Source organism: Boleophthalmus pectinirostris, unplaced genomic scaffold, assembly GCF_026225935.1.
Source record: "Boleophthalmus pectinirostris isolate CB_2022bp ecotype Guang Dong unplaced genomic scaffold, ASM2622593v1 HiC_scaffold_18, whole genome shotgun sequence".
Taxonomy (NCBI): domain Eukaryota; kingdom Metazoa; phylum Chordata; class Actinopteri; order Gobiiformes; family Gobiidae; genus Boleophthalmus; species Boleophthalmus pectinirostris.
The window spans coordinates 4,719,076-4,746,803 of NW_026571133.1; the positions used below are offsets into that span (position 1 = coordinate 4,719,076).

Sequence of the window (27,728 nt, forward strand, 5' to 3'; positions counted from 1 at the left end):
ACACCCAGCCCTATTGGCAACGATTCCCAAGACTGAGGATTTAAAGCCGGAACACAGAGAATGTTTGGTGAATTTTATCAAGGGGAAAGACGTTATTGCCCTTCTTCCTACGGGATTCGGCGCATTACATACGTCACGACCAAATAGCAGCGACTGGTTAAATAAAAAAAGTACCCGCCTACCGTCAAGCGAACGAATCCTAATGCTGCGAGGTCAGACGGTTTCCACGAAATGAAACCGTCTGATGAATCAGGCTAATTCACATCGACACTCGGCTCACTAGGAAATGAGGTCCTATGTCCAAAATTCCAGACTGTCCCTTTAATGATAAGAGCGAGATTTGAACCACCAACCTCCAGATCACCACCCCCTGAGTCATTAAACCTGTTTATCTCAACGAAGACAAGCACCAGAGAGGCTTACAAGTCACACCTGTGGAGTGGCAAGCGCATTCCCAGTAAGAATGCATGCAAGATAAACCTCTACTTGAAAAAATACTAGAGAAGTTTCATAGCGCATCTTTAAACGTGCACTGTGTAACTTTTCTGGTGGAGGGTCCGACACCTGCTCGTCTCCATGGAGATATTACCAGTTTGAGTTGATTATAATTTGGTAATCACGATGGAGACAGGTTAATGGTCAGATCTGTGGAGAAGCAAGCCTGCACATGGTAAGAAACAGCTGTAACTGAACAAATACAAGGGAAATATGTTATAAATGCCGTACTGTGGAACATTCCAGGCAAAGAAATAACATCTACGTGGAGACAAACAAATAGCGGACCCTCCACCTTAAAAGTTACACAGTGCAGCTTTAAGGACAGTGAAACTTTGAGTGAGTTTTCTTTTCAAATGTTTCCTACGAATACAGTGGGACATTGAGTTCATGTTTTATTTATTTTCCTGTATACTGTAGATGTCAGTGTGATATTAATTGGCTTGTCTCGGGCGTCAGTCAAAGATGTCTCCCTGCGATGAAGAGACCAGGCGTGACTCTCCGTGATTCAGGACGAAGAAAGACTCTGGTTTTAGCCCCTTCTGCTCCAGCGCTTCTCTGAGACGCACAGGAGGCTCCAGGTAATACTGAAAAACAGAAATAAGTCGAAGTTTTAGTACAAATTCATTCAGATTTAATTACACGGACCAATATCAACAACTGGAATATGGATGTAACCACTATACACTCCACATGTTCAGATTGATCTCATATTAGTCTTAATTTAGACTTGGTTTAGTCCTGGTCTAGTCTAGTCTAAGTTTAGGTCTTGGTTAAAGGTCCTATATTACACAAAATGTTGTTACCTCATCAAAAACAGACCTGGAGTTGTGTTTTGTTTCATTCATTCATTTATTATTAGTCTGTCTACATCTCCAAAGCTCAAAATGCTCTGTTCCGCCTTGAGATGTCACGAAGTGGTACTTTTTCAAGTGAAACAGCTACCTTTAAACTTTAGTTCAGTAGAGATTGAAAACTGTGAGGCTGAAATTATCCAAATTATTTTTAAAAACACAATGGAGCACTTCCTGTATTACCACATGACATCACAAGGTGGAACAGAGAGAAGAACTCAGCCTAAATATGCAGGATTTGTGTGTTCAACATATGTGAATGAAACAAAACACAACTCCATGTAGGGCTGCTAGATTATGGAAAAAAAAACATTATCACGATTATTTTGGTCAGTATTGAAATCACAATTATTCAAACGATTATTTTTTAGCTACACGATGCATTTATTCAGCATTTCTCTCTCAAAAAAACAAAACAAAACAAAACACTTTGTAAGTTTTGCGTAAATGATCAATGACAGATTGAAAATAAATATAGGCTACAAATATGTACCTTAGAGAAGTTTTGCGATGTATAAAACATAAAATGAATTAAAATATACTTTGAACATGAAATAAGTCATAGAAAAACATAAATGTATCCAAAATAAACTATATAACCAGCTGTTCTACAATCTCAATATTTAAAAAACAATTGTATACTTATTTATATTAAAAATATCCCAAAATAAACTTTGTCAGTGTTAAATATATATTTGAGTTTGAAAATCGTTTGACACAAATCAAAATCATGATCAAAATTCAATTAATTGCACAAACTTAACTCAAGGTCTGTTTTTGATGAAGAAACAACATTAGGATCGGCCCTTTAAGTCCCAAAATTCTTCACTTTGCACTGAATAAAATTTTCTTTTACAACGCACTTTGTACAATCACTGTATTAAAGACTTAGATAATTAAATCTGTTTTATGTAAATATAACATTTAGCTGATGTTTCGTCCATCAGTGCATAAAAGGCGTTCGAGTGAAAAAGTACAAAAGACCCAGAAATAGAACTAAGAATGGAAAAAAGTATCATAAATATTCAAACTGAAGTCAATTCCGTCAACTTGACAATTTTTTAAGTGTGAATAAGTTTTATTTTCAATCAGTTTCAGTTTCAATCAGGTAATTAAAGTTACGCTAAAAGGAACAAGTGGACTCAATGGGAAATGGATGATTATGCAAAAATATGACAGTTCACAACCTTAGGGTAAACAATTAGAGTGTGTTAGAACTTTTGGCTTCTATTGTTAGAAAATCGCTTGCAAATTTTGACAGTCACAGGTTGTTGTTTCGCTTGTTATTGAGAAGCAGTTTCCCATCATGAAAGTGGTGATTTTTAGCCTTTTTGCTCTCTGAAAATCTGGCAACCCTGACCAGAACCCTGTCAGAACTGGAGAGGCTACGTGGATAAGTGGGGAAACTAAAAAAAAAAAAAAAGAGAGTGAAGAGAGAGGTTTTGTGCAGCTGGCAAAATTCAATTGTTTTGTTATGTACTCAACACAAATATACATCACATTCGTTAATCTATTCTTGCACATTACAGTCTGTTCTGACCTCATGGGCGAGTGCAAAGGTTCCCCAGTGAATGGCCACAGACTGTTTGGCCTGAAGATCCTCGTGTATCTGAACAGCCTCTGCAGGATCCACATGCTGTCCCACCATCACATCCCTGAAAGATGAAAATCAATTAATACAGATCAATACAACGACTATAACACGATTAGAACACTTTTAATACAAAGTTTTCCACACTACATTTAGTGTGGAAAACTTTGTATTAAAAGTGCACTATGTAGCTTTTTCAGACGAGGGTCGTTCCGTCATTTTCTTGAATCCATGGAGAAGTTATTGCTTAGCCTGAAATGTTCCACAGTATGGATTGAACTGGATTGATCCGGCAATTAGCTGCTGAAACTGACAGGTTTTTAACGTTCTGGAATTTTACGGACGAGTATGTGGGCAGGTAGTGATTACACACGGCGGGTCAGGACAAAATCAGGACTAAAATCAGGACTAAACCAGATCTAAACCAGAACTACTCTTGGATTTAAAAGAGAGAACCCTGAGCCTGTGGAGCAGGGTCTCCGCCAAGCGCGATCGGGCGACGGCTGCGCTTATCTCCGTGTGGCTCGGAGCTCTACGTCTGTCCTTTCTCCTGCGGCCACCTGACAGTCTACACAGGCGCAGCTCTGGGACTGTCCTGGTTCAGTTCTGGTTCAGTTCTGGTTCAGTTCTGGTTTAGTCCTGTTTTAGTCCTTGTTCAGTCCTGGTTTAGTCCTCCTGGTTCAGTCCTGGAGCAAGTCTCCCAGGTTAGTCCTGGGTTAGTCTGGCGTGTGTGGCACTTTCCTATAATCATGGGTTAATAGGCGGGTGTGGTGCTGTACTGCGCGGATGCGGGTCTCCAAAAATGGACCCGTGCAAGAATAAATGAGTCTTTGGTTCGTTACATGAAGGAGGAGGAAAATAACATCAGGACGACAGCAGCAATACGTTTTAAGAAGGATGCAAAAAGAGTTGTAGCTGCCTGAGAAAAGTGTGTAAAGTGTGTGGTGAGGGGTTTTAAAGCCTTAAAACAGATATAATAATAGTATAAAAATAAAGCTGACTACTTCACAGATTTTGCCTACTGCGGGTTATTTTTAGAACATAAACCCGCGATAAACGAGGGATCACTGTACTGTGATGTCACGTGAACACAAGCTCTGACTATCAATGCAATTAAGACAAGTTACAAATTTAGGATGGAAAACTTGTAGGAAAATACCTGGGCTGATACGCTCCGATGGGAATAGCAGCCAGGTCGAAAGGGCCGAAGCGCTGCCCGATCTCTTTAAAGGTGGGGCAGTATCCCGTGTCTCCAGCAAAGAAGAAACGATGCTCTGGTCCCAGAACCGTCCAGCTGCCCCAGAGCGTCTAAAACACACAGAAATACCAGGTTATTTTGATTATGTACACATTTCTTTGCATTATTGGAAGACATAGAAACATATCTGTGAGCTTTAAGCCGTGTTATAATGTTGTGGAGTTGTGTTTTGTTTCATTTACACATGTTTGAGTGATCCTTTATTATTAGTCTGTCTACATCTCCACCTTGTGTCGTCATGAAGCAATAATTATCAAGTGAGCATCTACCTTTTAACCTTTTTTTCACTAGAGATTGGCAATTCCAGGGCTGAAATCATCCAAATAATTTTTAGTGAAGCTATATGGAGTTAAAAACAGAATGCAGCACTTCCTGTACGTATTACCACGACATCACAAGGTGGAACAGAGTGTTTTCTGTTTGAAAGAAGAACTCATACGCCTAAATATGCAGAGTTTGTGAGTTAAATATGCGTGAATGAAACAAAACACAACTCCAGGTCTGTTTGTGGTGAGGAAACAACATTATAACATGGAAAAGTAGCGTAATATAGGCGTTTTAAAACTTGGACTTCGATCAGGGGTCACCAAACTTTTTTCTCTGGGGGCCACATTATCGCCCCCGACTGTGATGGGGGCCGGGTTCAGGTTCGGCCGTTGAACAGAACTGTACAACCCTGACGATGCAGGTTATATTCTTTGAAAACTGCCATGCTTTCTTTACATATCAGACAAACTGCACTGTCCTTACACTGAACAAAAAAATAATCAGTCGTCCACTGTTCTTTGAAAACTCGGCGCTCTCTGTCAAATATTCCTACTTTAACCCAGTGGTGTCAAACATACGGCCCGGGGGCTAGATCCAGCCCTCCAAGACCTTTAATCTGATCCTTAGCTGATTTTCTATTAAAATATTTTAATTATATTTTCTATTAAAATATTGGTAATTTTGTGCGCCGCTCAGCACAGCAGCGTCTCCAGCGTCTCTGTACGTGGCCCCTCCCACCACAACAGCAGCACAAATGAAGACTTGTCTCTTTCCAAACGCTCTTAAAGGACGATCGTTTTGACTGTTGCATTTTGCGTTTTTGCATTTCTCTGCACAAATATTTGAATTTATTGCTATTTTTGGGGTATATATGTCATGAGTTTTTTGATCTGGTCCCTTTGAGCTCAAAGTAGGTTGGATATGGCCCCCAGACCAAAATGAGTTTGACACCCCTGCTTTAACACTAGTCATTTTGCTGTTTTTAACCGCACTACAGAACTCTGCACGTGTGTCGACTGTCACTGTTTGATCTCGAGCTTGTCAGGTGATGAACATTCGGCGGCAAATGTAAATACATCATATAATTATTTAAATATAAACATACTTATGATATTTATACTTCATATAAATATCATTTTTTTATTGAAAAAAAAAAAATCAACAAAATACAAGATGCAGACATGTTATTATTTACCAAAAAGTAATATGTCAAGTTTTGAGGATTGCCTCATTGGGCCACTTCAAGTAGTGAAGGGCCGGACTTAGAAAAACTCACAAGGGAAATTCAGAAGGGAAAATTGTGATCCATCAACCAGGTATTTTCAGAATCCAAAATTAAATCCAAATACAAATCTCAAGGATCAAAATAAGGCTGTAGTTACTTAGGAGATATGACATCATCTGCTGAGAAAAATATACTGATTTATGGGAATTAATTCAGTAATAATTTCTTGTAATAGTTTTGTAGTTCAGATTTCAACATTTCCTCAAATTTCTCAAACTTCAAAGTGCGAAAAGAGTAAGTACCTATTTAAATCCAGTACTGAGGTCTGAAAAACCTTTTGGCCCATTGTTAATATTCATGGCTTTTCTGGAAAATTCCGTGTTATAGAACTGCCTTTTCAGTAAATATTAACTGCTGGGGCCGAGCATCAAAGCGCAGTCAATTCTAATGACGTTTATAGTTTTTTTTATGGGCTTCAAACGCTTTATTTTTAGATGCAGAAAGAGCAGTGGTCTGATTCTGAGCTGCTTTTAAAATAAACAGGATCTATGGGGAAAACAGAACACTGACTCAAACATTAAGTTGGATATTCCAGTTTATAAAATGTCCTTGTAATACTGATAAACTACAGTGATATAATGCATGTATGTCTATGGCAGAATGTTTAGTAGTTGGCACAATGTACACAAGTTTTAAGATCGTCTGAAAACTCATAAAAAATTCAAAATGGATTTAAACAAAACATTTTCATTTTTGTGTTTGTTTTTCAAGCTTGTAATTGTAATTTTATGAGAGAGAGACTTGTTTATCGACACAAATCAGGCACAAATAACTTGTAGTTTCAACTAATTCCATTCTTTATTGTTGGATTGTTAAAATCCTAACAAAGCCTCAGAGCAGTGCCGACAGTAAGCATCACACCCCCAGTACCGCATTTTTTCAGACTATAAGTGGCACTTTTTTTCATGGCTTGGATGGCTCTGCGACTTATACTCCAGTGTGACTTATATATTAAAATTTTCACACTGACAGCCACGAGAGGCTCTAGTCTTGTGTATCAGTATCTGCTACTACTATTACTTCTGTGCCACTGTCACTTGGCTCTACTGCACATGTCTCCTGCAGAAAGAGCCTCTGTCCTGCTGCAAGTAGTGAAATATTCAGCCGAAAAAGGTAATCGAGCAGCAGCAAGAAAGATTGGAGTGCACCATGCAACTTTCCTGGAAGTCACTGGATGGATCAACAAAGCCTGAACTTTGCTGACAACCGAAACCATCCTATTGGGATTCAAAAAGGCCGGAATAATTCTAACTGGAACTGATGCTGAGTCTGACGACAGCGACACAGAAGAGGAAGTGGCGCTCCGTTTACCTCCGGAGGTCGTGGAGTTGCTCAGAAGTGACACCGAGGATGAAGAATTTAATGGATTTAGTGATTTGGAGTGAGATGGAGAGTTTGTTAAACTTGTTCTGTTCTGTTGTTTATGTTATAGTTTATCTGAAGAACTGTTCATATGTGACGTTAACAGTCTGTTGTTCTCTGTTCTACTTGTTTTACTAGAACTTGCCTTTCAAGATGAAATGTCAGTTCCTGGTCTCTGATTTTATAAAATATATTTTCACCAAAAAGTGTAACTTATAGTCCAGTGTGACTCCTATATGTTTTTTTCTTCTTCATTACGCATTTTTGGCTGGTGTGACTTATATGTGACTTATACTCTGGAGCGAATTATAGTCTGAAAAACACCGTATCAACAGAAGTGCCCAAATGTGGTCTGGAATACATGTGTTTCTTGTATTAGTTTTAGTAGTTCATAAAATTACAAAAAAGAGGAAGTAGTATTTAAATCTACTTTCTCACTCTCACAAAAAAGTTGAAATGCACAGAAACTTGATTTGAAGTCAGCCTTTTCCAGTATCCAGCCAGAAACAGATTTGTTTTTCACAGTGTTTACTTTACACCGTGAGAACGCCTTTGCACAAATTTGACCGAACACTTCGCCTATTTTCCACTGAGATAGATAAATGTAATTCTATAGTTTCAAGCACAGCAATAACATCTACATGGAGACAACTTCTACCAGAAAAGTGCCACAGTGCCACTTTAACCTTTAACACTGGTAAAAGTGTCAAACCTGACCTTGTTGTCGTCGTACGGAGTGCGTTTGCTCCAGTGCTGTGAGGGCGTGCACACGAAGGTGACGTCATCGTGAGCCGGGACACAGTTCTCCTCCCACCAGTCCAGCTCCATCACGTTCTCACAGCCCATCTTCACCAGCCAGTCCATCAGCCCCAGAGGAACAAACCTGGAGCAGAGGGGGCAGTTTACACCAGGGAGGGGCAAAGGGGCAAATGAAGCAGCTGGATAATCACTGTCAAACTTAATAACAGTGGGATCAGAGCAAACCAAAGTGCTGAATGAGTTTAACAAGCCTATAACTAGCCTATATTACCATAGAGAGCATGACGGTCTAATCTCTCCTTCCTACGGCCTCAACCCAATAACATTAAATTGAAATTGGCTGAAACGATTGCAAAAACATTGTACGACAGATAAGTATGTAACTGTGTAAGTAAATGCACAAGTATTTGTCCATTAGCACAGCTTTAGAACAACTTATTCAGGCAAAAGTTAAAGCAACGTGGAGCATCGAAAGACAGCCAAGCAACCCTCACCCCAAAGCGTCATATAAAGACTTATATGGCTCATGTTTGCAATAGATAAAAAGTTATAATTAGATAAAGACATCGTCACAAAGTTCTGCTTTTACTTTTTGGGGAAAAACAGAATTTACTCATTTATGACAAAAAGATGGGTACTTCTAGCCTGATTCATCAGACAGTTTAAGTTTGTCTGACCTTGCCACATTAGGATTTGTTCGCTCGACGGTAGGCGGGTACTTTCTCTTATTTAACCAATCACTGCTATTTGGTTGTGACGTATGTAATGCGCAGCTAACAGGGTTAACTAGTATATTAAGCTTTTCCCAAATCCCATAGGAATAAGGGCAATAACGTCTTTCCCCTTGATAAAATTCACCAAACATTCTCTTTGTTTCGGCTTTAAATAATCGATTTCAGGAATCGTTGCCAACACAGAATGTCCGTCTTCGTCTACATCCATCTCAACCGTTTTGTTTACTGTTGTGCTGTTCCACAAAAAGGGACACAGACAGACGCTTAAGTTTGATGTCATGGCTTCACAGCTCTTCGCTGATTGGCCGGTGAACAATCTACAACTTCCGGGGTTCTTGCAAACCGTCTCGTGCTTTCTGATTCCTGACCTAGTCGCTGGAGAGAAATTAAATTGAATGGAGGCACTAGGTGGCACCAGCCTGACTAGGGAACTTCAGCTTTAATGGAATATTTAAAAGTGGATTCTTATTGTTGGTTTTCAGAGTCTAGAACGTCATACTCTCAAATGTGGGCAAGAGCCAGATTTCCCTATAAAAAAAAAAAAAAAAAAAGAAAAAACTGTACTTTGACAACTACAAGTAATATCCAAAAGGTAAACTAACAAATGTTGAACCTAATCAAGTGACTAGACCCAAGAACTCACTGTATTACTACACAAACAAGCATTTTAACTATATTCATTTTACCTGCCCTCATGTGTATTAAATATCATTGGTCCATAGAACGTTGTGATGTGATCTGAAACCCCGCGATAAACCAGGCCAGAGGACAGTGCTTAAACTCACCAGCGCAGCTCTGCCCCGAATCGAGCGTTCAGACTGGAGACAGATCCGACGTCCAAATGGTCATAGTGAGAGTGGGAGATGACAACAGCATCGATTCTGGGCAACTGAGAAAAAAAACAAAGACACAAGCAATTAAAAAAAGACTGAAGAGACATGACAGTAGAAGACAGAGACAGTATTACTCTAAAAACAGAAATCCAGACTGAGAATGTAAAGTAAAGTGTTATTTTTTCAAATCTAAAGAGCACTGGAACGAAATGTGCATTCAGTTTAGTTCGTTCTTATTTTTATGTTGTTCTGTTTTTATACATTTATACATTAAAGTGCATATGACAGGTTTTGATGATTCTCCAATATCTGCTTCATTTGGTGGGATAATCCATGTATGCATTTTCTTTCGCTTTATTCAGTGCCGGGTGTTATTGGGGAAGCTGGCCAAAGTGGTCAAAAGTAAGAGGCAGACGCAAAAATGTCCACTCACCAAAAAAAAAAAAAAAAAAGTCTTGCTTTCACTGTGGATTCGTGGCAAAATGAAAAATTATATATTTACAAAAAAACTGTGCTTAAATAAAGTCAAAAGCAACAGAAATTAATGAAACTAAGGAAAAACCCAAGTGCACACGGCTACACTGGAGGTGAACTCTCGACAGGCTGAAATGCACCGAATTTATAGTTCCCCGCACAGGAAGTACCTCCCTCCAGGTCAGCTCTTCTAGCCACTTTACCTGTTTCTAAAGTGTGCTGCTTAATTTCTTAAAAGGGCCTAAGTCCCCTTTAAATACCAGTGGTCAAAATAAACTATAAACACTGAAATCAAACAAACAAAATCCATCAAAAAAAAAAGAGAACTAAAACCAATTCTTCCCTCCACACGGTCAGGCCAAAACCTTCCCCCAGAGGCTATAAATATGGCCGTCCAAGGTCACGCCCCCTCTTTTGTCTCCAAACCATACGGAGTAACAGGTAAGTTGGTAAGTTATGGTAACCAAATGAATAGAAATAACCAAATAAAATATATTTAAAGTAACTGGGGTGTATTGTGATTAACTTAACTAAACAAAGACTAAATAAAACAAACCCAGGATAGTAATATTTGGCCGTTTAGTTGAATATTGGTAAACAGATGTAAAATTAAATTAAATGTGAATAAACAGGGACAACGGGGCCCTATTTGTCACAGTGTTTTTGATGAGTTAACATTATAACATGGCTTTAAACCTCACAAGACTCAATTCCACGTAACGCAGGACCTTTACACTGACCTGCTCCACGGTGCAGGGGGGTCCTCTGTACCTCTTTGGTCCCACAAACTGAATGGGTGACGCTCGTTGGCTGAAGATGGGGTCAGTTAAAATGTTAAGTCCGTCCATCTCCACCAGGACAGTGGCGTGGCCCAACCAGGTCACTCTGAGACCGGGTCCGGACTCGCTCAGGTCTGGGGTCCGAATGAAGAAAGGCTCCATCACCGGCAGCTCCACGTCCAAGGCCTGGAGATGAAAAGTATTACAAACAGAATTATTAACAGTATTATGCCATTAAAGTAGTATTATTAAAAGGTGCATTGTGTAACTTTCTAGTTGGGGGTTTGTCATCTGCTTGTTTCTATGGATATGCCATTTCTCTGCCTGGAATGTTCCACAGTGTGACATTAAACAGCTCTACTTTACATTTATTCAATTACAGGTGGTTTTATGGCTCAAAAATACCTAGAAAAACTGGTATTCTGACTGTGAGCGGGGTTGCCTCTCCACAGATCTGCCTTGTAAATTAGTCTGGTTTGGTCTCCATGAAGACAGAAAGGTTTAACATTCCAGACAAAGCAATAACATCTCCATGGAGACCAGCATTTGACGGACCCTCCACCAGAAAAGTTACACAATGCATCTTTCAGTATTACACTTCTATGTTGAACACATTTCTCTGTTTTGAAAAGCTGGCAAAAAGTATTTCTCTTTTTGTTGCCATGTCCTACAGATATTATCAGTGACAATAATGTACAATGGATTTTTGTTAGATTGCAGTAAAATACTAGCCAGGCTGGCCCCACCTAGTGCCTCCACTCAATGTCATTTCTCTACAGCGACTAGGTCAGGAATCAGAATACACGGCTTGCAAGAACCCCGGAAGTTGTAGATCGCGCACTGGCCAATCAGGGAAGAGCTGTGAAGCCATGACTGTGTCCCTTTTGTGGCACAGCACAACAGTAAACAAAGCGGTCGAGATGGATGTAGACGAAGACAGACATTCTGTGTTGGCAACGATTCCTGAGATTGAGGATTTAAAGCCGTAACAAAGAGAATGTTTGGTGAATTTTATCAAGGGTTAGGGAAAGATGTTATAGCCCTTCTTCCTACGGGATTTGGAAAAATTTTAAGATATAAAAGAATGAGAACTTCGCACATCAGTTACTAGAGACAGGTGCGTCGGAGGAAAGGGAGCAGCCAAAGAACATAGACAAAAATTACGCACACTGTTTTACTCGGAGGCAAACAGGCAAACAGGTCTGGCTGACGAAGGCCTAGTGCCGAAATGTTGCACGGTTTGTCCTAATAAATTTCACAATTTGCAAGTAAGACGGTGCGGGATTTCTCTCCATGGAAAAATTTAAGATACCAGTTAGCCCCGTTAGTGGTGCATTATATACGTCACGATCAAATAGCAGCAACTGGTTAAATAAACAAGTACCCGCCTACCGTCGAGTGAACAAATCCTAATGCTGCGGGGTCAGACGGTTTCCACACAGTGAAACCGACTGATGAATCAGGCTAGTAAAATACATTTAGCTTTTGAAAACATTTCTATACAAAGAATTTATTGTAAATCTTCAGCTGTTAATGGGTAATTTTTTGTAAATGATTAGTTAATGGTTAATAAACATTTACATATGATTTGTAGGTATGCCTTATTATGAAGTGCTACGGAAACCTCCTCAGGCATGTTTTGGACGAGGGAACATTATAACAAATTGATACGTCCTCTTTAAGATTTTACACTTACCTCTTTGTTGGGCACTTTGCTGTGGTCTTTATCGAGCAGCAAAAACCTCAGTAGAAGAGCGCTCGAGGGGAACCGCCACGTGGACCAGGGGTTGGTCCAGCGGCCATGTTTGTCTCGACACGACTTGGTCACTTCCTCCTGCGAATCAGTTCAACAGAAGCATTTGAAAAGTGAACAATAATATACTAAATTTAAAGCTGTAATGTAATTAAGCAATGTTTCAGGTGAAGGGCCTACCACCTGCTTGTCCCAATGGAGATGTCATTTCTCTGCCTGGAATGTTCCACAGTATGACTTTAAACAGCTCTACTTTACATTTATTAAATTACAGGTGGTTTTATAGCTCAAAAATCCCTCGAAAAACAAACATTCTGACTGTGAGCGGGGTCCCGTCTCCACAGATCTGACCTGTAACTTGGCCTGATTTGGTCTCCATGTAGATAGAAAGGTTTAATGCCATACTGTGAAACATTCCAGACAAAGCAACAACAACTCCATGGAGAAAAGCATCTGAAGGACCCTAAACTAGAAAAGTTACACCATGTGCAAAAAAATAAAAATAAAGTTGCTTTATGTAACTTTTCTGGTGAAGGGTCCACCACTTGCTTGTCTCAATGGAGATGTCATTGTTATGGCAAGAATGTTCCACAGTAAGGCATTATTATAGCTATCTCCATGGGGGCAGGCAAGTAAGTCTACAAAGCCTAGTTACAGCTCAAATCTGTGGAGCAAGCCCCTTCCAGTAAGAACTGAATTGAAGATTTAATTAATTTGAATTTAATTTTCATTTTCTTTTCTTTTTTCTTTTCTTTTTTTTATTTAGTTAATTTTTTTTATTTTTTTTTAATTTTTTTTTTATTTAATTTTTTATTTTTATTTTATTTTTTTATTTTAGTTTAGTTTTTGGAGCAAGCCCCTTCCAGTAAGAACTGAATTAAAGTTTTATCTAAATTTGAATTGAAATTTAAATTGAATTTTGAATTTTATTTTATTTTATTTTTTAGTTTAGTTTAGTTTTTTAGCTACACACTTATTATTTATTAAACACCAAATGGAAAAGTTTAATTTCATACTCTGAAACAATACAAGCAAAGCATCTCTTATCTATGGAAATAAGCAGGTGGTGGAACTGTCATGGAAGGATTTTTTATATTTTTTTTGCAATAACCAATTTCCGAATCCGTTGTGAGTTATGAAAAAGAAAGTAGGTTTATTCTTTGTTGCAACAGATTTGAGAGTCTGAGTGTCCCCGCTCTTCCTCCAGTCTTCCAGACCCTATGAACTCGCAGTATTTATACAAGAACGACAAAATATCAGACATTACAAAATCGATGGGTGAGTCACACGGTACGGTTTGGTGTTGGTTTGTGTCTCAGGATTAACATGCGACATTAAAACAATACGAGGTGTGGTACATTTTAAAGCGCAGAGATCTGAAACCCAGCTGTTCGGTCTGATCGTATCTGTAAATAAAACTGACACACCTGAGGAGACGAACAAACAGGATGGAACCAAAAGGTGTGACGTGAAAGGTTTTCTACAAAGTCTACAAACCAAAATTATTTATCTAAAGCCCGATATTTTATTTTACATGACAAAACCCTTACTGGAGAAGGTACAGGTGCAGCTTTAATTCCAACTGCTTTGTTTTGTTAATGAAACCTGAGAAGATGTAATGATACCTCCAGTCTGTAGTCGAGACGGAAGCTTTTTCGAGACGAGCTCTTCCTGGATGTTTGTGGTTCCACATCTCCTCCCTCCGCCTGTAATAATAATAATAATAAAAGTGATAATTAGTGGTGTAAAGATATCCAAGTCTCACGATACGATATCATCACGGTATGAAACTCACGGTACGATATTTATTGTGATATCGTGGGAAAGTTCATGATACGGTGGGGAAGCTCCTGATTAAGGATGTAACAATCTGTGTGTCATTCGTTAATTTTTTTTTTATTTTTTTAATAGAATCAAAAAATAAGAAAATGAAAAAACAACTATTTTCTTCATTATTTGTCTCCAAAACCAAAATAAAAAAACAGATAATGATTTGTTTTTTCAGTTTTCAATTTTGTGTTTAAATGAAAAATGAAAAAAAAAACCAAACAAAAACAGATAATGACCGTTTCCAGTTTCCATAATTTAAACTGCGATGCCGGACTTTGCACTGCATACGGACTGAACCAGGACTAAACCAGGTCTGACCGGTCCGGAAGCAGACCGGGACTGAGACCAGGACTTAGACTGGGGCCAGACCAAGACTGAGCCCGAGACCAGGACCGGGACTGAGACAGGGACTGAGCTCGGGCCGGAGGGAGGGACCAGACCAGAACTGAGACCAAGACTGAGTCCGGGATCAGATCAGGGCAAGGCCGTGATTGAGACCGGGACTGAGACCGGGACCAGATCAGGACTGAAAAAGGTTCAGTCCTGGTTCAGTCCGTTATCCGTTTTTTCCATTTTTCATTTAAACACAAAATCAAAAACTAGGGCTGACCAGACCGGAACAAAACTGGGACTGAGACCAGGACTTAGATCGGGACCAGACCAAGACTGAGCCGGGACAAGGACCAGGACTGAGACCGGGACTGAGCCCGGGCATGAGACAGGGACCAGACCAGAACTGAGACTAGGACTGAGGCCAGGACCAGACCAGGACCAGGCCGTGATTGAGACCGGGAATGAGACTGGGATTAGACCAGGACCGGTTCAGTCCTGGTTCAGTCCATTATCCATTTTTTCCATTTTTCATTTAAACACAAAATCAAAAACTGAACAAACTAATCATTATCTGTTTTTTCATTTTGGTTTTGGAGACAAATAATGAAATTTTTTTTTTTTTTTCGTTTTCTTATTTTTGGTTTTATATTGAAAAACAAATGAACGAATGATACATGGATTTGTAACAATATCCAAATCTCTCGGTACGATATTTATTGCGATATTTTGCGGAGTCTAAATATACAGTTGTTTCCTCTTAAAATGCCTCGACAGGACTTAACCCAAAGAACTAAGACTTAAAAGTGCTTAGAACTGTTATTTCTTCTTGTAGTCTGCACTGAAATGGAGCAAAGGATCATGGTCTATGTAGTTCCCTCTTTTTGCAGCACCATAACTCTTAATTTAAGCCAAGAGACTTGTAATTCGATATATTGTGATGGTCCACGATATTATTGTGAGAACTTTAATGATACGATATCACGATATTTCGGTTATTGTTACATCCCTAGAAATAATACATTTAAAGAAAACTACATTTTAATTATATAGGGCTTTTATAAACACTCAAAGATGCTTACAACAGAAAATCCAAATTCAACTTTAGTCGAGCTTGTTGTTTTTAAAGTGCAAGTACATAAAAGTAAGTAAATATAAAGTTGGATTGGATTTCTGTAGTGAAATGAGCCACAATTATTTCACACAAAAAGCAACACATCTTGGAAAAGCTTAAAAAAAATAGCTGCAAGAATGAAAAATGCGAATATACATAGGGTGCCAGTTAAATTTCTGATGATAGCCTAATGATATCTGTGGAAAATCCTCTGAAATTGCTGGTCACGATAAACCAAGACTTAAAAAAAATTCAGCTTTTGGAGAAACCCTCCCAGATTCAGAGAAAGAGAAAGAGGAACCTGGCATTACATTTACAGACAGATGAAATGACACGTGTGCTCCTCACCTGCACCAGGCTGTTCTCCTCCTCTAGTTCAGACTTGCCTGAAGACGACGGTTTCTCCATGAGCTCCAAACTGCACCTGACACAAAAGGGTATCATTTAGTAAAAGACACTTCACCTCATTTCACCCTGGAGTTTGATTTTTCACTCACTGGGTTTAAATAAATATGCACTGAAAATCTTTGTTTTATTTCTTGGGGCTATCAAATTATTGAAAAGTTACGTTTTGTGTCACCATACGAAGATTTCAAACTTGACTTCGATAACAAAGAATTCACTAAACACTCTGATATCGTTACACCCCTAGTATCAATTCTCTCTGTACGATATTTTCACGATAAACATCTCACGGTACGATATTTATTGTGATATTTTATGGCGGCTAAACAGTTAAAACTGTTAATATGCTACTTTTTCCTCTTAAAATTGTATTTATTTTAATAAAATAATGATAAAAAGATTAAGAATGATACAAAACATGTCTTAACAATTCAACATTTCTAATCGGATAGGTGGGCCTGTCCTCGTTTTTGTAGCATGTTCCAGTCTGGGTGCAGGAAGAGAGCGCAGCAGCAGATCAGGCACAGCATTCAGTCTGTTATTGTGCTTTGTTTTCATTTTTGTGAGCACAGAAAATCCCAATTCACTCAGGGTGTGATGATATCCAAGTCTCATGATACGATATTGTCATGGCATGAACTTCATGGTACGATATTTATTGTGATATTGTGGGAAAGCTCACCATATGGTGGGGCACTCACGATTAGGGATGTAACAATATCCAAATCTCTCGGTATGATAGTTGTGGCTAAACAACTAAAACTGTTACTGTATTTTCCGGGCTAAAAGGCGCTCTGGATTATAAGACGCGCTGTCATTAAATGGTCTATTTTCGAACTTTTTTCACAAATAAATCGCACCGGACTTTAAAGGAAACACAACAGTGTGATGGGTGAGTGGTTTTGTTTGTTTGTTCGTTCACGGTGACTCTGGGCTTTGTTCAGTTGTGGCGTGTAGGGAGGTGCTGTCTGGGATCGCTGGATTGTCGGCGTGTTCGCAGTGACTCAGTTGTTCAGTCGTGTCTAGAATTGGCACATTGCACTCGCTTTTTCGGTTCGTTCCTCCGTTCCGTTCCTCGTCGGCGCGGAGTGATGAGTGTGTCTGTGGGTGTTTTTCGCCGCGCGGTTGCTGTCTGCTCCGTGTGTGTTTGCGGCTTTGTAGTTTACTGAAGTCGTGCTGGGACACCTGACTGGATTCGTGTATAGGGCGCTCTGGACTGTGGGGCGTGCAGTTGTTTTTTGATGGGGTTGGAGGCTTAAGAGCGCTCCCTATGGTGTAGAAAATACGGAAATATGCTACTTATTTCCTCTTAAAATGCCTTGACAAGACTTAATCCCAAGAACTAAGACTTAAAAGTGCTTAGAACTGTTATTTCTTCTTGTAGTCTGCACTGAAATGGAGCAAAGGATCATGGTCTATGTAGTTCTTGTCTTTTTTTTCACTGTTGCTGCACCATAACTCAAAGAGACTTGTAATTCGATATATTGTGATGGTCCACGATATTATTGTGAGAACTTTGACGATACGATATCACGATATTTCGGTAATTATTACATCTATAATTTGAACAGATATATAATAATAATTTTCTGACTTATTACCATGAAAACAAGAATAGTGACATGACCGTCAGCTACATGCCCAATGGATCTCTGAATACAATATTTTCACTTTTGACCATTTTCAGTAGTTTGCAGAAAATTTTAATGGAGAGTGGGGGAAAGAAATCTAAATTTAAAAGAGAAAAAAAATCAACAATTTTATTTCCAGGACAATCCGCTCAGCCCTTTGTACCACACATATTTCATTTCCTCTCCTGTTAAGATTATGAGGAATAAGGGTCTGAACGCTCCACAAAGTGTGACGATGTAAATGAAATGAATAAATATCAGACTTTCATTGCGTTCATTTACAATGTTTATTTCGTTATCTTTACTCTGTTGGCCTATTTGATGTTTATGCACTTTGCACTTTGGGACCAAGACAGAGTTCGCCTTGTTGAAAAATAAAGTTTATCTTCTCTTATCGTAACAATATTTTTTGTGAGGCTGTATTTAATATGGTTACTGTTTGTGTTTACGAGTGTGGTATGCTTTTGTACAGAGATAAAATTTATATGATTTTAACTTTTATGACTCCATATAAATACAAACTAACCATTAAAGTGTGTGTGTGTAATCCCTTAGTCGACTTAGATTTAGAGTGACGAGGTTTCACCGTGAAGAAGAAGTAGAAGTTCAATTTCACTATTTATTTCTTACTGCAGTTTACAGTTCCACTTTCTTATAATATTGTACAGATACATTAGATGATCTCGCTTTTAGTTTACATTTTCTACAATTCCAATGAGCAAGCTACAGCTACTATGAGATATACTGCAGAAGTTAGGATGCATTTTTAGAAATAAGGAAGAAACACAGAGCTGCATAATGGGGCTGGGTCTCACTCAGAAGTTGTTGATACGAATAGATACCACGATACAGTGAGCTTACGATTCGATATGATTCAATACGATATATTTCAAATTGATTCGATCCGGTTCAATAAAAAATAATGTCTAAATCGTGGCTGAGATACTAAAAGTCTTTGTTAAACCACTTCTTGTACAAAGTTCATATGAAACAAAAACATTTTAATCATCAAAACAGTGAAAATGTCAAATGTGTCGCATAAATAAGTTTCCTTCCTCTGAACAAGCCACAAAACTGTAGCTCTGTAACAAAATAATTTAGTGAAATGCACCAAAAAACACTCTTGGAGATATATCGACACAGCAGCCCATGATATCGATACTGTATCATCACATTAAACAATACGATAGATCGATATTTCAATATTTTTGCATATTCCTACTGCACAATATATAGTGTATATATAAACTGGATCTAAATCACAATGTGAGTTGGTGCAATTATCAAATCGCAAAATGTTTCTTCAGAAAATAGAACGATCCACATGAAGACCAATATAAATGTTTTATGGTACTTTTATTGTAGTTTAGATCTCTACAAATATATTCTGAAATGTATGGGATACTCGTTTTTGTTTATATGTCATTTCTCCACCTGGAATGTCCCACAGTGTGACATTAAAAAAGCTCTAACTTACATTTATTCAATTACAGGTGGTTTTATAGCTCAAAAATACATAGAAAAACACATATTCTGAAGCAATAATAATAATAATCTCCATGGAGAAAAGCATTTGACAGACCCTCCACCAGAAAAGTTACACAATGCACCTTAAAACTCTGGGGCTGTAATTAACTAAAGAAATTCTTGGTCGACTAAAAAGAGGCCGCGGCAAAAGCTTTCAAAACGTTTAAATATCTCTATGATTAGACTAAAACTGCACTCACAAGAGAAGAACTACACAGGAGACTATGCAAAAAAGAATGAAATGAAAAAATGCAAATTAAACCCATGATTGACTATCAAAATTGTCTCAGAGTTGTCCTTCATGCTATTGGGAGTTTTTCCAAACAACATTAGATCAAATAAGTCTTTTTTACGTGTCAACATTTTTCGTTAATCCCCAAAAACATGACGGTCTCCTGGCTCAAGCCTCTGCCCCCAACATTTACTCAGAGGAAAGAGCTTTGTGTCGTATTGTTTGTATGAAAAGCACTCTATAAATAAAGTTTGACTGATTGATTGAAAAGGAAATATGGAGCAAATGAAGACAAATTTAATGGTCTATGTTTCAAATGAATCAGTCTTACCTTTTATATACGCGTTTTTTGTGAGCTTTTGGGCAACATTATGAATAGTAAATGTAGAGATTTTATCAGAACTCAATGTGTATGACTGTAGGGGTGTACAAAAATATTGAAATATCGATATATCGGATGTTTAATGTGATGATACAGTATCAATATCGTGGGCTGCTGAATCGATACATCGAAAAGAGTATTTTTTGGTATATTTTACTAAATTATTTCGTTACAGCGCTACAGTTTTGGTTGTAAAGTTTAGTTTATGTGACACATTTGACATTTTCACAGTTTTGAGGATTAAAATGTTTGTGTTTCATATTCACTTTGCACAAGAAGTGGTTTAGCAAAGACTTTTAGTATCACAGCCATGATTTAACCTTTATTTTTTTTAACCGTATCGAATCGTTTAGAAATATATCAAATCGAAAATGCACTGTATCGAAATATGTATCGTATCGGCAACTTCTTTATGATACCCAGCCTTAGCTACACACTGTTATTTTATTTTATGTAATTGTATTTTTACTGCTGTTTCTTAACTACATGTGGCTGCACCAAAGTTTTAAGCAAGTAAAACGACAACAAAAAAGCTCCTGATTCACTCACGATCCCTCAAATCTAAATATAATAAACATTTAAAACATTTTCTTCGACTAAGACTCCATCAACCCATTAATCAACAATAAACAGCTGAAGTCTTACAGCTTTATAAGACTTCAAGAAATGATAATCTCCCTTGAATAAAAGCATAATATATACTCACGGTGAAGGCAGCAGTTTAAGGTCAGTATTTAGGAGACTGGCAGGAGATCTGATGAGTCTTATCCTGTTATTATGCACACACCCAAACACAAGAGTCCAGGGCCTCACACAACATCTCCACCGACAATACAGACACTTCACTGGAGCCATCCCACTTAAATAGAGCTGTAACGGCAATCTGCTGAAGGGGAAATGAGCGGACACGGCCCTATCTGATTCACTTATGGAAATGCAGAAGAAACGGCCGTACTACTACACAACTCTATTATTAAAGAGCTCTTATTACGCCGCTTTCTGATCGATAATGCCGTTTCCTCATCGCAAACAGGCCTGGAGTTGAGTTTTGTTTCATTCACACAAGTTTAACACACAAATCCCGCATATTTAGGCTGAGTTCTGCTCTCAAACGGACACACAAACACCATGGGGTAATACAGGAAGTGCTCCAAGTTGTTTTCAAATTCCATACACCTTCGCTATGATGATTTGGAAAAGTTCAGTAACTGGTTAACTTGGAAAACTACCACTACATGACATCACAAAGTGGAACAAAGTATTGGAGATAGTAGACAGAACAAAAAAGTCGTTACTCAAACATGTGTGAATGAAACAAAACACAACTCCAGGTCTGTTTTTGAGGCGGTAACAACATTATAACGTTGGCTTAAAGCTCTTAAGAGTTAATTCTGTAAAATATATGACCTTTAAATTCACTTCCCGCTACGAATATAACAATAACCAAACTATTGTGGTATCGTATCATCAAAAGTCTCACAATAACGTCATGGATCATCACAATATTGAATCACAAGTCCCTAGGAATGTAACAATAACCAAAATATCGTGATATCGTATCGTCAAAAGTCTCACAATAATATCGTGGTCTGTCGCAATATATCGAATCACAAGTTCCTTTGCTTAAATACATGGTTTTATAGTAGCAACAGCTGATAAACATCGGGAACTACATATCCCATGATTCATTTCAGCGCAGACAACACGAAGAAATATGTTTTTTACTTGAATTCTTACGATTATGACAGAAATAATTCACACCAAAATCTTGTCATGGTATTTTAAAAGCAAAAAAGTGTCCCATCTACAATTATATCAGCCTCTCCAAAATATCGCAATAAATATCGTAGGGTGACATGCATATCGTGATAAGATCGTACCGAGAGATTTGGATATCGTTACATCCCTACAAGTCTCGTAAATTCATTGTTAAAACTGAAAACAGAGGGAACTACAAAGACCATGATCCTTTGCTTTGTTTCAGTGCAGACCACCATCATGAGCATCGCATTTAACATTTTTATCTGCAGAAATAAACAAATAAAACTGGCAAAATAAGCCCCTGCTCCTGCCATCCTCTGGTGTACCACTAGAGGTCCCCATACCCCTAACTGGGAAACTGTTCTAGGTCAGTGTTGTCACGATTTTATTAAAATTTCAAACTCTATATCAACACGAAAGAATAGACTTGATAATCAGTACGGATTCCAATACCATGACACCACAAAGATGATAAAAACACTCTTTCTTTAGACACTTGAATGTGATTTTCAACATTAAATTATAGTACTTTCTTTTCTATTCCCATGTGCCCATTTATCGGCATAATCCCTCAGTCGTCCAAGTAGGTTCCACAGTGGTCCATGGGTGTATACTAGTCCATTGTTTCCCAAATACTGGGTTGTGACCTATAGGCAAGAGATTTTTTTTTTTGGGTCGCCTTGTCACGATCTGCATGTAGGTCTGCAACATACAGTTCTGACACATGAGAGAGCGAGTGAGTCAGTGAATATATCATCGTCATTCTGGATAAGATTCTGGATTTCGTCAGAATGTCCTGTCCTCAGTAAGGCCAGTATCTCTATCCTTATTCCTTTCACTACTACATATATGTGTGTGAATAGTAGGGATGTAACAATAACTGAAATATCGTGATATCGTATCATCAAAGTTCTCACAATAATATCGTGGACCGTCACAATATATCAAATTACAAGTCTCTTTGCTTAAATTGAAAAGTTATGGTGCAGCAATAGATTAAAAAAAAGAGGGAACTACATAGACCATGATCCTTTGCTCCATTTCAGTGTAGACTACATGAAGAAATAACAGTTCTAAACACTTTTCAGTCTTAGTTCTTTGGGATTAAGTCTTGTCAAGGCATTTTAACAGTTTTAGCTGTTTAGCCTCCACAAAATATCGCAATAAATACCATATCGTGAGATGTATATTGTGAAAATATCATACAGAGAGATTTGGATATTGTTACATGCCTAATCGTGAGCCTCCCCACCACATCATGAGCTTTCCCACGATATCGCAATAAATATCGTACCGTGAGGTTCATATCATGACAATATCGTAACGTGAGACTTGGATATCGTTACACCCCTAGTGAATTGGGATTTTCTGTGCTACCAAGCACAGAAACAGACTGAATGCTGGGCCTGAAATGCTGCTGCGCTCTCCTCCTGCACCTGAACTGGAACATGCTACAAAACACGACAGGCCCACCTATCTCATTAGAAATGTTAAGACATGTTTTGTATCATTTCTCATCTTTTTGTAATTATTTTATTGGCTAATTTGTTCCAATAATGCTGGTTCAATTGAATGTTGGAAAGAAAAAGAAATGAGCTACATTTAATGTCCAAATAGACGACTTATGGATCCTTTTATTGTTGGTTAATTGTTTAAAACTTGAGTAATACTAATTGTTCTGAGAGACAAGATCACCCAGTCAACAATAAAATATCCGCATTAATGTTCAATAATGGTCAAATCCACCTTTATTTTGTAATTTATGAATAATGTCTATTGACTCGGGTCGTGCAGGTTTGTGAGTTTTAAAATATGGATCCCCAGAGATCATTCTAAAGCGATTCAGGAAAGCTTTTAGTATCGATACCAGCTCATGTAAATATCTAGTTTCTGTACTAGTTTCAGTTTCAGATTCAGATTTTCGACTCTTTTCACAACAGCCCTGCTCTAGATGGGCCCACACACTGAAGCTGCTCTCTGCTGATGATGCACTCACTATGAATGGACTGTGACTGCTGTCTACACCGAGCAGGACGACAATGGACCAGTGTGAACCCGACCACAACAAAGACCTGAGGACAACAGCGAGGCCAACACTGTCATAACAACCGATGCAGCAGCAAGTCAAGAAATACTAGAGAAGTGTTGTTAAAGGTCCTATAGTACGCAAAAATGACTCTCGTGAGCTTTAAGTCGTGTTATAAAGTTACTCAAACATGTGTGAAAGAAACAAAACACAACTCCAGGTCTGTTTTTGAGGACTTAACAACATTATAACATGGCTTAGAGCTCTCAAGAGTTAATTTTGTAAAATATATGACCTTTAAATTCACTTCCCACTAGGAATATAACAATAACCAAACTATTGTGGTATCGTATCATAAACAATTTCATAATAATATCATGGACTGTCAAAATATTGAATCACAAGTCTCTAGGGATGTAACAATAACCAAAATATCGTGATATTGTATCGTCAAAAGTCTCACAATAATATCATGGACTGTCACAATATATCGAATCACAAGTTTCTTTGCTTAAATGCATGGTTTTATAGTAGCAACAGCTTAAAAACAAAGAAAACTACATCTCCCATGATTCATTTCAGTGCAGACAACATGAAGAAATATGTTTTGTGCTTGAATTCTTGGGAGTGTGACGGAAATGCGGTTGCTACCTCCTCAAAAACAGACCCGGAGTTGTGTTTTGTTTTGTTTCATTCACACATGTTTGAGTAAAATCCTTTATTATTAGTCTGTCTACGTCTCCAAAGCTCAAAATGCTCTGTTCCACCTTGTGATGTCATGGCAGCTACTTTTGACCTTTTGTTCGGTAGAGATTGGAAATTCCAGAGCTGAAATGATCCAAATGATTCTAGTGAAGGTGGATGGAGTTTAAAAACACAGTTGAACGCACCCTGTATTACCCATGACATCACAAGGTGGAACGAGGTGGAGTGTTTTCTGTTTGAGAGAAGAACTCAGGTTATAAACACTGAAACAAGTGTGAAAGAAACGAAATAAATCACTCCAAGTAGCTCACAGGTGTCCAAGCCACAGAGGTGGGACCAAGTCGTTGTTTTGCAAGTCTCAAGTAAGTCTCAAGTCTTTGGCCTCAAGTCCGAGTCAAGTCCCAAGTCAAATACAGGCAAGTCCAAGTCGAGTCTCGAGTCACTGGCCCATAAGTCCAAGTCAAGTGCAAGTCGTCTGCTTTGATCTTCAAGTCATGTCAAGTCTCTAACCAATATATCTTAGATTTTTGCAATTTATTTGACTTTTAAGATAAATTGTAATTAAAAAAATCATAGTATATTTATGTATGAGTATTTATAGAGTATATAAGAGTTGTAGAAAGGTCATTTTTTTCTTTTTAAATGTCTTGACAAGATCTTAGAGTGAATCATTACAGTCAGAATAGAAAGAATTCAGATTTAAAAGTGCTTCTCAAGTCCCAGTTCTCAAGTCCGAGTCAAGTCCCAAGTCACTGACCTTTAAGTCCAAGTTGAGTCCCAAGTCTTAGTCCATTTTATCAAGTCAAGTCTCAAATCCTAAAAATAGTGACTCAAGTCTGATTTGAGTCCAAGTCACGACCTGTAAGTCCCCACCTCTACCAAGCCATACTACAAATCAAACAAGCCAGTTGATGGTGCAGATTCAAACACAAAAGAAACACTGACTCATATAACTATCACTGATTCGAAGTTATGATTAGTTTCATGTTTTGCGACTTGAATTTTCCATATATAAACCCACGCCGAAGATGCAAAAAATTTAACTTACACAGGCTGAGTTTACTAAACCAAAAAAATGCTCTAACAGGAAGTGCTCAAATGTGGTCACATGAATAAAAAAACAAAAAACCCAACCTCAAATCAAGAACTGCTTTCATAAACTATCTGCTTAAAGGTGCGCTGTGCAACTTTTCCGGCTTAGAACCATCTACGTTGTTGTATCCATGGAGATGTCATTGCCTTATCCATGTAGATAAGCAGGAAAAACCAAGTCACCTGAACAAGCTATAAACCGGTTAGGTATGTGAAGAGGCGATGCTGCTCATATTTACATTTTCAAAGCATTTCTACATATAAACTCCAGGCTGTAATCACATAAATGCTAGATACACATTTTTAAAGCCTTACTGTGGAACATTTCAGTCAAAAAAAGAACATCTCCGTGCTCACAACTGGTGGACACTACTAGAAAAGTTACAGTGGACCTTTAAAAAACATCCTGAAGCTTATTTATTTTTGCATTTTATACACAGACTGCTTTAAATTGGTCATAAAAACACACGAAATAAGGTCTTGTCAAATAAATACGCTGCAACTTTTAAACCAAATTACTTTTAAACCAAAACGAGTGCCCATTTTGGACACAGAAATCCAAACAAAATCCCCATATTTATATTTTTACGCAATGATGCTGCAAAGAAACGGTGTAGCAGCAGCGAGACATCCATGCACGTCTAACTCTCCTTACCTCAAAAGTTAAACGCCAAAGATCACCTCAAGCGCTTTCTTCAGCTCCGCGACATGTTTTCCTGCATCCAGGTTTGTAAAACAGTCGCTAAATAAGGAGATTTACGCAGACTTGAGCAATCCCACGCAGTTTGCATCACTCAAAACATTACGTGTCGCGGTGCAGCAACAAGAGGCGCAGAGGGGGGGAGAAAATGTTAAAGAGAAACGGCTTTAAAATGTAAATGTCAGAGCCAAAACAGCAGCTTTAAGGTTCGCAAGAGCTGAAAGCCAAGGATTAATTCTGTCCCTCTGACGTAGGCGCGATAACCAGTCACGTGACCTCTGCTGTGACTGCGTAAAAATAACTTTAATTGGAAGTAAATAAAAATACGAACGTTAAAATTAGATTAAATTATTATAGTTGATGGCGAATGCAATGTTTTTCAATAAATATGACAAAATAATAATAATAATAATAATAATAATAATAATAATAAAATAAAATATGAATTAATTTTCGTGCCGCGTTATGTTTAAGCTATGCATTTGTTGTCAAAATTGTAAACAGAAATACAAATGCAAAGTTTAAATTATTATAGTCAATGGAAAATGCAATGTTTTTCTATAAATATGATAAACAAATTTTAAAAAAAGGAAATTTTCGTGCCGCGTTAGGGTTCAGCTATGAATTTGCTGTCAAAATTGTAAATAAAAATACGAATACAGAGTAAAAATGATTATAGTCAATGGCAAATCTATAAATCTATAAATATGATACATAAAAAATAGATATATTATAAATTTTCGTGCTGCGTTATGGTTAAGCTATAAATTTGTTGTCAAAATTGTAAAGAGAAATACGAATTCAAAGTTAAAATTATTATAGTAAATACAAATTTTTTGTTGTTGTTGTTTTTTTTTAAATAAATATGATAAATAAATAAAAAATATACATTAATTTTCGCGCCGCGTTATGGTTAAGCTATAAATTTGTTGTCAAAATTTTAAATTAATATAGTCAATGGCAAATGCAATGTTTTTTAATACATATGATAAATAAATACATAAAAATATAAATAAATTTTTGTGCTGCATTATAGTTAAGCTATAAATTTGTTGTCAAAATTGTAAATATAAATACGAATGCAAAGTTAAAATTATTATAGTCGATGGCAAATGCAATGTTTTTCAATAAATATGATAAATAAATAAAAATATAAGTTAATTTTCGTGTTGTGTTATGGTTAAGCTATGCATTTGCAGCCAAAGTTTGTTAACTTTTAACACGCAAAAAGTCGATAAAATACAAACCGATCACTTTGACAGCCTTGTACGTATTTCTTAAGGCGTATATAATTTAGTTTTTGCACTTTTCTTACCGATCATGCTGCCATTTCACGTCTTGGGTCTGGACAACTTTGGCTATAAGCAGTAAGTTCAGTTTCCTGGTGTGTTTTTTAAAGTTACTGAACGTCGTAAACAGCTGCGTAGCGTTACGTAACACTGAACTCATATCGTTTTCTGCTCAGCACCATTCTTTTACAGTCCTTATTCGTGTTAAAAGTTATGTATGGGGTGGTGAGAGGACACAGAAGTTGGTCACATGAAGCAGC

At 37.7% G+C, this 27,728-nt stretch overlaps 1 protein-coding gene across 3 annotated transcripts; it reads right to left on the reverse strand.

The window, feature by feature from the left end:
- Positions 1-873: 873 nt before the first annotated feature.
- Positions 874-27,723, reverse strand: napepld (N-acyl phosphatidylethanolamine phospholipase D). Of its 3 annotated transcripts, none has more exons than XM_055153531.1 (10): positions 27,495-27,723; positions 16,067-16,136; positions 14,070-14,150; positions 12,388-12,525; positions 10,653-10,877; positions 9,391-9,494; positions 7,830-7,995; positions 4,100-4,248; positions 2,890-3,004; positions 874-1,082 (listed from the first exon to the last, which is right to left on the reverse strand). In XM_055153531.1, exons 1-10 carry the CDS (start codon positions 27,626-27,628, stop codon positions 951-953), a joined length of 1,314 nt encoding a protein of 437 aa, XP_055009506.1. In that variant the 5' UTR covers positions 27,629-27,723; the 3' UTR covers positions 874-950. The 3 variants fall into 3 exon arrangements, with proteins under 3 accessions (XP_055009506.1, XP_055009505.1, XP_055009507.1); XM_055153530.1 differs by having other exon boundaries at positions 16,067-16,142; XM_055153532.1 differs by lacking the exon at positions 27,495-27,723 and adding an exon at positions 26,135-26,418 and having other exon boundaries at positions 16,067-16,142.
- Between the last annotated feature and the right edge of the window lie 5 nt (positions 27,724-27,728).